The 10,506-nt window shown below is 38.1% G+C and overlaps 1 protein-coding gene across 1 annotated transcript; it reads right to left on the bottom strand.

The window, feature by feature from the left end:
- Window positions 1-63: 63 nt before the first annotated feature.
- Window positions 64-10,067, bottom strand: LOC107803768 (receptor-like serine/threonine-protein kinase ALE2). The gene is made up of 9 exons (XM_016627536.2): window positions 9,591-10,067; window positions 8,500-8,583; window positions 8,218-8,331; window positions 8,041-8,142; window positions 3,878-4,246; window positions 3,523-3,795; window positions 2,859-3,248; window positions 1,775-2,015; window positions 64-1,020 (listed from the first exon to the last, which is right to left on the bottom strand). Exons 1-9 carry the CDS (start codon window positions 9,652-9,654, stop codon window positions 300-302), a joined length of 2,358 nt encoding a protein of 785 aa, XP_016483022.2. The 5' UTR covers window positions 9,655-10,067; the 3' UTR covers window positions 64-299.
- Between the last annotated feature and the right edge of the window lie 439 nt (window positions 10,068-10,506).

The following is a 10,506-nucleotide window of genomic DNA, read 5'->3' on the forward strand; positions in this document are numbered from 1 at the left end:
AAGCAAGTTCAATGAATTATAAAAGAAACAAAAAAGAAATGAAAGAAAACGTAGAAAGACTAGTAGTCCGATCCAATATTGGACTAAAGAAAAAGTTAATTTGACAACATATACAACGAGTGCCCTGTTTATCTTTCCTGTCTGTATTAAAATGAATGTAAGATTACCAAAATTAGAAGGCTTAGTCCACTCTCCCCACAGGGATATAGCGGCAATTTCAAACTCCTAATCTACACCAGAGAACCATCTTTTTTCCCAAATAGAAACGGCCTTCGGCACTGTACATTTGACAAAACACTCTAAAAAGAAGCATCATAATTGGTGCCATCCTTCCAACCATGTCTTGGAAGAAGTGCACCATGTTCACTCATACTGCCCCTTAACCTATAGAGAGCAGGTTTACTCCTTACAGTCCTCAAAGGACCAGATCTGTTACCATGGCTTATTGTTAAGCCAGCCCCTCCACCAAGATTAAAACTTGAAACTGAAAAAGGTCTGTTTTCGAACTCTTCAAGTGGACCAGAACTGTAATCCATGGTCATGAAAGTGGAGGCTTGTCCATATGTTAATCTTGGTGTAACCCCACCAGCATTCCACCAACTGCTATCGGAAGGGACACCTTTGAAATCTGAATCCGGCAGAGAAGACTCTTTCTGGCTACATCCATCAGCACAAGTTTCATCATTGTCATTATAGATTAGTTTGAGAGCTTGCACCACTTCTCCCATAAATGGCCTTTGAGTCACCTCCGGGTGCACGCACATTGAAGCAATGGCAGCCACCTTTGCCATATCATCAAAGTCATAGCTTCCAGCCAAAGAAGGATCCACTAGTTGCTCCAAACCTTCTCTAGTGGTCAGAAGAGGTCGCGCCCAAGTTACCAGGTTTTCTTCTCCAGGAGGTTGAGACATGTCCACAGGTTTTCTTCCGGAGAGAAGCTCCAATAATACAACTCCATAACTATACACATCACTTTTAACAAGTAGGTGTCCCGTCATTGCATATTCAGGAGCAACATACCTGAAAACCCATTAAATAGGGAAGGTTAGCAACTGCTTTATAGCACAAATCAGAGTTGCAAATAAGGGCAAGTATAAATTGGCTATTTGTACAAAAGAACTTAAATAAAAAATCAAAGAAAAAGAGAAACATGATATCTGTTAGGACAATAAGTGGCGAACAAATAATGATGCCCAAGAAACTAATTAAAAAAATGTAACAGCATGATTTCACAATATCTAGGAATATTGACCACAGCCTGATGCACTAGAGAACTACTGGCTAGGGCTGAGACGACCATCCTCTTAGTAGGGTGATAGAATTTAATGACAAAAGTGGTACAGTGGATAGATGTCCCTGCAAATACAGCTTCAGGAGAGGGTTTTCTTGTTTCCTTTGTTGTGAAAACTCAATTCAGACAATGTGCAGGAAATAGTGTCACACTATCTAATCACCTTCTCCAACACACACAACTTTATAACAGCACAAATTTCAACATCAGTTTCGTGAATTACACCTCCAGAAACACAGCCAAGCATCACTTGACTGAGAATTTAACAAGTTTTTTGTTAGTACTAGTAAAAACTTCCTATAGATGATCCATTTTGGAACCAATTGGAGCTTATAATAGTTATTCTTGGTATCATACTTGCGTTCACTCTTTTCTTCTTTTTTCCTGACGAGTATGCTTCACTATCGCACCACAAGTTCATTACACTCTTAGTTGAGTGAATTGCAACCTCTTCAAAATTAGTTATGTTTCAGAGATATATACCCAAAAGTTCCCATGACTCTTGTAGATATGTGGTGACTTCCTTCGGTTGCTTCCCTTGCTAACCCAAAATCTGCAACCTTGGGCGTGAAGTCATCTTCTAACAAAACATTGCTGGCTTTAAAATCACGATGAATTACACGAGGATTAGAATCTTCATGAAGGTAAGCTAGTCCTCTCGCAGCACCAAGAGCAATTTTCAACCTCACATCCCAATCAAGTGGCTCTTTTCTCCCGTCTCTTCCTGAAATATAGCAGTAGAGTTCTGTTAAGGAGAATAATCACATGATAATAGGTTCTTCTTGCACCAAGGCACAAAGACATTGTTATGCTTCTAGCTGGTAAATGGTGAAGCTTCTTGGAAATTTTTTATACTCGATTGAAAATAAGAACAATTAACTTGTTCACGTTGGCAAATTACTCTCTGTACCTATTCTTAGGGAAAATCAACCTGGAAGAACAAGAGGAAACGAAGTCCCACCAGCTTGGATAGGAGTTCTTCGCCATTGTTGTTGGGTGGGCAGCAAAGCAGACAAAAAGAAAGAACAGAAATGCAAAAACGGAAAGAAAATGGTAGCCAGGACCACAGCAGAAACTGCAGGTGCACCTTCCCCCTCCCCCCTCCCCCACAAACAAAAGAAACAAGAGAAAGAAGAAAAGAAAGCCAAGGAAACTGGTCCTAGGCAGGAGGAAGGAGCTGCTGGCTTAAAACTAAAAGAAGGAAAAACAAGGATAAGGTGAATACAATGCCTTTCCAGAAGTCAAAAAAATTTGCGCAGAATGTAGTTCAAAGAGTAAAGTTAGGTGGTCCCCGGCAATCCTCCTATAGAGAAGGATTTGCTGAGTAGATCGACTAAAATGTCTCAAGAAACGTGACACTGGTATTAGCAATAGAAAGGAAACGTGTAGTCAAAAAGCACTAATGGACTTCCATAATTCTTGTGCATAGGATGACTAAGATTATTATGTGCTCTGAAATACACGATTAATATAAGTGATTTAAAGGAACTTTGAGCCTGAAAAGAACTAGTAAAACTAGTAAGAGAACAACTGAACAACGAAGGTAGAGGATTTAAAGAGAGTATACCATGCAAATGAGACTCCACACTACCGTTCCGAACAAGTTCATATACCAAGCTGCGAGTCCGCTCTTCACTGCATATACCAATTAATTTCACCAGGTTACGGTGATGCAATCGGCTTAGCATCTCAACTTCAGCAATGAATTCACGATCTCCATTTTGGTTATCCCTAGTCAGTACTTTCACGGCAACTTCTGTTCTGTCTTCTAAGATACCATGATAAACACGTCCAAATCCTCCTTCACCTAAAACCCTTTTTAAACTAAACTTGTCAGTTGCCCTCTCAAGCTCCGCAAGCGTAAATGTTTTGACAGAAAGGATAGAAGCAGGCATAGCAGAAATGAGGGAAATCGATGTTGAACTAGTCGGGCTACTTGATATTGTCGACCCAATTCCTGCAAACCAAAATATGCGTTCATTCGATCTTCATGACGTAAATAATTGAGAGGCTTAGAGAAGTCAAAAGTTTTTAATAGTACAGGTCAGTGTATAACTAATAGCAGAAGATGATAAAATCGCATGTTTTTTCTTTTACACAAACATAAAAAAAAAAAGTACTGTGGTTAAATTAAACATACATTTCAAAATTTACATCTCTGCTTCTTCACAGTAAATCCCACCTTCAAAGATCACTGATGAGTAATTTGAAACAAGGAAACAAGTACCTACCTTTACCAGATCTCTTGTGCATAGATGGTGTAAACACTGGACCAACAGCATTTGACGGTCGGCCAGTCCTCCTGCATTTTAAGAGGACAACTAGTGCACCACAGCATACCACCAACAGTACTAATGCTGATGAAGCAATGAGAAAAATGACTCGGGGACTCATTCTCTGACTCTTGTTTACAAAATCAGCAGTAATAGGGAATTGTTGATTGACAGCACTTCCAGTTGGACCATTACCAGAATCAATGCCAGATGGAGGAGAAGAAGGCAGCCCTGGAATAACTTGTTCAGGTTATATTTCACCATAACTCCATTAAGCTAAAAGGAAAATAATAATAAACACTTCATATTATACCTGGATAGATAATGTGCATCACTTCATAATCCCCAAACATCGTTCTATTGAGAGGCACCTTCTTTTTCCAAAATCTTTCATAGGTCAGCATAGCTGTGGTGTTATCGAACTTCTCCCCTAGGGGAACCAAATTAATATCAACAATTGTTCTTTCTTGATTTTGATTATCGGCACTAGCTCCAACTACAACAACTTGACTTGGATCTAGATAGGTGCCTTCTGCAACCTCAATTCCCAGATCTCTAACCACAGGAAATATAGAATAAAGCGACTTGTCTAAGAGAAGTCTGACTTTCATTGGAAACACACAAGCACAGGGTGTAACAAAAGGAACAGAAGCAAATGGCTCAGCACAGATCTGGCCACAACCTGCAAATTTGTCAAGAATATTCAACATAGAATATTGTGTACGAGGAACTTAACTGTAGGAGAAATGATCTAGAGGATTTAGATTAGCATGTTAAGCATATCAATGACAATTTGAATTAATTTCCCATACAAGAAGGGAAGGGAAGGGGGAAATTATAACCAAATAAAGTTGTACTGTCCTAGGGGCTATATTGTGCTTAAAAAGACACAAAGAAAATGCAAATTCTTGATTAGGAAGAAAAAAATAAAATGTTGCCGCTTTCCTGTATACTTTATTACTGCCCTCATCTACTCAGAAAAGAAGATTTTTTAATGTTTCAAATTCTCTTTTATATTGTTATTTGCTTGTCTATGATTAGACAAGAGTGGGTTGCTCTAGTGGTAAGCACCCTCCACTTCCAACCAAGAGGTTGTGAGTTCGAGTCACCCCAAGAGCAAGGTGGGGAGTTCTTGGAGGGAAGGAGCCGAGGGTCTATCGGAAACAGCCTCTCTACCCCAGAGTAGGGGTAAGGTCTGCGTACACACTACCCTCCCCAGACCCCACTAGTGGGATTATACTGGGTTGTTGTTGTTGTTTTGTGTCTTTTTAATATGGTGATGCCTGGGCTACTTGCACGTACCTCAATTATTTCACCAAGTACTCGTTACCTCCCACCAACACAGGTACAGGATACTTTGTCCCCCAAGATTTAGGCAAATGAGAAAACATCTCTGTTGGGATTTAAACCCGGATCTCCCATCAGTTTTCACCTACTTCATTGATCCTAAACCACACCATTTGGTACCCAAGAATCGTTTTCTTTTTAAGTAAGAAAAGGAGCAATATGCACTCCTGTAACTCGTGTCAGAATAGGTTCTGCAGCAGCTTTTTTCTAGCACTTGAAACCAACACCTCCAAATGTTTTAAAATTAATACCCATATCTTATCCTATAGTTCCAAGTTTTGCTTGAATCTCTCAGTTGTAACGAACAAGCCACAGAAGATTCCAAGTTCATTAAGAAGCACTAAATTTGGATGGTTTGACATGCATAGAATGATATCGTGATGCATACAATATATATCTGGGTATTTAGAAGAAGGAAGAGAAGATGTTGGGCGTGGAATGTTGCCCCTCTAGCCATCATGTGGGTTTTGTGTGGGGGGAGAGAAATATGAGAGCTTATGAGGGATCAAAGTTATTATTCTTTAAGGTAGAAGTTATGAATATTGAAGCATGTCCTTTCTTGTATTTTACTGTCTTCCTTCGGTTGATAAATCTATAATTCAAGATATAATTTGAATATCCCACTTGTAGTGTTTTCCTTTAATACTCACAATCTTTTGTATCTTAGTGTATGTGCTCATGTTCTAACCAGATCTTGTGAGAATAATGTTAGTCTCTCTACTAGCTACAAGGTTCTCATTCATCCTCAGTACCCCTCTGAATCAGTCGTCCACGTCTCTCCTTTTCTTTTGTTCATTTTGGCTGTGGTTAGCTGCCCAATTGGAAGATTGATAACCGACAACTAGAGGGAACAGAAAAAGTTCCGTCCAGCTTCACTTACCAAGAAGATCAACCTTCTGTTTAACGAGACTTCTCAAGTTGATTTAATAAGAGATCTTGGTGAACAAGTCACCAATTTTGTGCCAAAGTTGGTATGTGGTTGGAAAAGGAAAATGGACTGGTAGCTCGCTCAGAAGAATACAAGTTAACTTTCGATGAAGAGGAACCTGGGTACAATTGGATGAGCACAAGATAGAGAGTGGGAAACTTCAACTTCTTAAGCAACTTAATTATATCTTCTGCAAATTTGATGGACTCATTTCTACTTACAATTGACAAATCCACTCATCACTTAGACAAATTCATCACTACCATGAGTTTCCCTTCAATAACTCCTGGTGAGAGATGCATGAAATGAATAGCACCCTCAAGCCAGATAACAATTATGTTCACTATCTAATTAGATTTTGTTCTAGGAGAAAAGGGAGTCCTATCTTTTTATATTTTCTAGGAGAAAGAAAAGACGTGATAATATAAATATTGATGGTCATATACCTACCATCCAAATCTAACTTCAGCTTATTAGAGCTTAAGAGTTACCCCAAAAAAAAGAATCTTGTAAGAGCCTATGTTTGAGAGAATATACAATAGTTAGGATATTATGTGCAACATCCTAATGGATAGGGCGGGACATTACTTCCTTAATCCTGGTAAATCAGGGCCCTAAAGAGGAAAACCCCCATTTTTTGTTATTAGAAAAATCACAATTCCAAAAGAAGATCCATTTGCAGCCTCCTATAAGTTATGATATAAGAATTTGGTTTCAAAAATTCGACAAAGCATCTAAATTCTCTATCTTATATTGAATGTCTTAGTTCAGCTTAACACATTATAAGCAGTAAAAAGCATGAGGTGCTCACTTCTACATGGGAAGGATATATTGACCATATAACTTTTTACTTTTTAGGAATAGATAAAACGGTATCAAGAGAATAAAAGTGAATATCATGTAACTCTTGTATTAAGCACAGTGCATTGACTTCCTATTTTAACAAGGTGGACAATAGTTTAGGATTATTCGAAGGAGAATCGTAGGAGATAGTTTTGTAATGATAGTAATACATTTAGGAACAAGAGTAGTACATCACCGGCACATCTGGTTCGAGGGATAAGAGAAATAACCTGACCATAAAACAATGCACTGTCAATACGACGATTGGCTACCATATTTGTTTCTTGTAGAGATAATGCATGCATAATTTATGCATTAATCTCTGAATTAACATGAAATGTATTAGCAATATAATGTTAGAATACCACAGTTAGTCTTAGAGTACCACACTTATTACGTAAATGACAAAAATACACTTTAAATTATTTCTTGTTTAGTTAATCGCTTATTAATCTCTCTCTTATGTTTCCAAACTGCTTGTAGTATTGATTTTAAAATATAAGAAATTTGTCTATAAGAATTTTCCCATCTAAAAGAGAAATTCAAGATTTTTTTATTTCTTTATTTATCTAATATTTTAGTATAGCCCATTCGCTTCCTTCTTAAAGTTGTTATTCATTTCAGGTAATTGAAACTCAGTAATTATATCTTTTATTTGACTTTTCACTGTATTACGTTAAATATTTTTAATCACAAATATAGCTTTTCTCAATTACATATGATAGTAACTAGTACTAGAATGGATAAAGTTTTATTGTTGGCCAAGAGTATTATTGGAAACAAATCTCTATCCAATTCAAAACCAAACATACGTTTTAGACCATCCACAGTATATCTATGACCGGAACCGAACATCCAATAGTAAGTACAAGAATTCAAGTATATTAATCACCATATTACAATCTCTCTATCTTAAAATCCCTGTGTAACGTATCAGAGAACCAAACAACCCGTTGAGGTTCTGCACTTTGACAACAAATGGTAGAGAAACTATGTAGCTGCAATGCCAGTTACTATGAGGGGGCTCACCAATTCTAAACATTTATGAAACAAGTTTAACAGATACCCATTGTAACATATAAGCTGACAATTATGCCAGATTTATATGCAAGACGCATGCTCTATATATACAACATCACCGACAGGGAATATACAGTGATGCATTGAATACGCAAAAAGGTGAACATATAGTAAGCTGTTAGTTTGTGCCCTCCAATGCACCCTTGGCCTTCATTCTTCCTATTCTCATTTTCAATTTTTTCCTTTGGTCCACATTTTTTCCTAAAGTTGAAGCATCGAACAGGAGGGAAAAACACATAGTATCAACAGGATATTCTATATTACGCCTGCAACATTACCTGAGCCCGCAGTTGGAGATGGGGAAACATGAGCTCTTGCCCGATGATTATTATGACGGTGATGTCTTGCCACTCGGCTGGCAATTGGACTGGGGGCTAGACCTAAAGATTAGAGGTTCACATCAATAAAATCCCAAGAAGTCCTAAAAGATGGTGTAAAGAAGTAACTTGTAGTACCTCGAGATGCAGGGGAAGGAGCAGGTGCACTAGAGTGTTTCGGATATTGCTTAAAATGGTGTCTATGGGGTGCTGACATTGGTGCAAATGAGGCACGTCTGGACAATAATCTTACTGCAAAACAATGTTAAGAACCACTAAGTATATTCCAAATCCAAATTTATCACTAAAATGGCATAACAAATTGCTTCTCTAATCTTCATCAAACAAATTGCTTCGCAGATCAGTCAACAGATATCATTATAGAGCCATAAGAAGCTGAGGCTGATGTATCAGTCTTACCATCTTCTAAGGAAAGTTTGCTTGTAAAGTAACCCTTGCTTGGCAGTAGAGTAGGAGACAGGTAAATATGCGGCAATGTTATCCCTGAAGTAAGAAGTAATAGAAGCAAATAAGTAACCGAACTTCAAGTACAGAAAAATAATTAGGCAATCCAAAAACTTCATGAATGCATAATTTTCACCGATGGCAGGTCTACATCTGAAAGGGGAATCATACAGTAGAAATTCTTAAAACAGGATAACTGAAAAGGAAACACTCCTACATTACAAGCCGCAAGCATCAGTTAACTAATGCCTGTCTATCCCGTTCCTTTCAAACAGGAAAGGGCTTTCTTTATATATCAACTATGCGGCAATCCTAATAACAGTTGGAGTCAACTATATGAGCTCTATATATTTGTTCTGCTCTAATCCGAGTCATTTTATTTCTTTCCAAACAAGAAGGGGCTTCCTTTTATTTGAAATGCAAAAGGAGGCAAGTAGGACCTTCTACTGATCGATGACAAGTGTGCATTTTAATTCGAAATTACACACCCCAACAGTCTAGAATCGTGAATAAACTCCACACAATGGCTCTCTCTTGATTATATCCCAACCTTCACACCTACTAAGCTATGCTAAATTTTCATAGTAGTCCAGTTGGTTCCTACCTGAACTTTCACCTTGTTTATGGGGTTTGATTCCCCAGTTTGTAATCCCCTCCCCTTATGTTTGATAAAAAAAAAAAGTGAAAAAAATAAAGAAGTAAGCATATTGTTTGAACCCCCAACTACTCTATGAAAAAATGATCGAATCTCAGCTACAACCTAAGTGTAAGCCCATCTTTTCCAGCACCAATGAGCATGTGTAGCCGACACCTGTGCTCGTGGGCAGACTACCTAGTGTATTAGTCAATGTATGCATAAACTGACATCGAACACCACAAGCAACAACAGCAACAACTATACCTTAGTGTCAAACAAGTTTGGGTCGGCTATATGAGAAGAACTCACTAACCATGATTCTCCGTTTAAATTCATCTCACGCCACCACCAGCATCTCAAGAAACAATTTTAAAAAATAAAAAATAAAGAAGTAAGGGCATGAAATTACCGAAAGGAGTAGGAAGCAGAGTGAGGAAAGAAAGAAGAAAGAGAAGCATCAGAGCAGCTGGCATCTTCTCTCTCTAAAGCGCAATTCCCAAACACCATCCTCAGTATCCAAACTGGAACAGCATTCTCCTAACTTCTCTAGGGTTCTACTAGTAGTCAAGCTGAAAACACCTTCCATGAACTTCCTTTACTCAAATCCAAAGATTGCATATCTTCAGAACCCTAAAAAACCCTAGCTCAAAACTGGACAATGCAGGTCCTGCAATCAATGCTTGTACTTTACAGATCCAGGAAATGCGGAAATGCTCCTAAAAGTACTTCCAGTTATGCATAGAGTACAGCGGAGTAAGCGCTTAGAAACGACAAATAATGGATCTCCGGCAAGAATTAAGCTGATAGAGAGAGAAGAAAGAGAGAGAGAGGGAGAGTGGAAGGTGAGGGAGTGAGTGGGATGGCTTTTATTGCCGGTGTAGCCACCAGCACACTTGCTTTCGCTAATTGATGATTGTCTGTTACCACGGCCCACCTCTGCGCGTGTCCTACACTTTTTTACTTCCAATTCCTTTTTTATTTACATTACATGTTCCCGCGTAAAAAGCAATACCGTGAAATTAGGATTTCCACTTTGGCGAGTCAAAATATTGTCGTCCCTCTGACGTAGGAAATACGAGCGACAATGTGTCTTTTTCCCTTTCAAGTCCATTTTGGTCTGAACATTACCGTCTTTGTAATTACCTCACTACTCCGGTCAAAATACTTGTTTCAGTTTATGTAGTCCTTATATTTCTCAAAAATAGTTTGTAGTTTTATTAAATCAAGAAAAAATTAATTATTTTTTAAAAGATCAAAGAGAATGACTCGGTCAATAATTTGTCGCTTCACCAATTATCAATGGTTTTTGTAATGTTGATGCCATT

The sequence above is a fragment of the Nicotiana tabacum genome, chromosome 19, assembly GCF_000715075.1.
Source record: "Nicotiana tabacum cultivar K326 chromosome 19, ASM71507v2, whole genome shotgun sequence".
Classification (NCBI taxonomy): Eukaryota; Viridiplantae; Streptophyta; class Magnoliopsida; order Solanales; family Solanaceae; genus Nicotiana; species Nicotiana tabacum.

Excerpts from the sequence above, each read along its gene's own strand:
- LOC107803768 (XM_016627536.2), bottom strand. The coding sequence starts at position 9,654 with ATGCCAGCTGCTCTGATGCTTCTCTTTCTTCTTTCTTTCCTCACTCTG. Across the intron at positions 8,584-9,590 it reads TCTGCTTCCTACTCCTTTCG|GGATAACATTGCCGCATATT; the intron begins GTAATTTCATGC and ends TTCTTACTTCAG. Across the intron at positions 2,016-2,858 it reads TGTGGAGTCTCATTTGCATG|GAAGAGACGGGAGAAAAGAG; the intron begins GTATACTCTCTT and ends GCTATATTTCAG.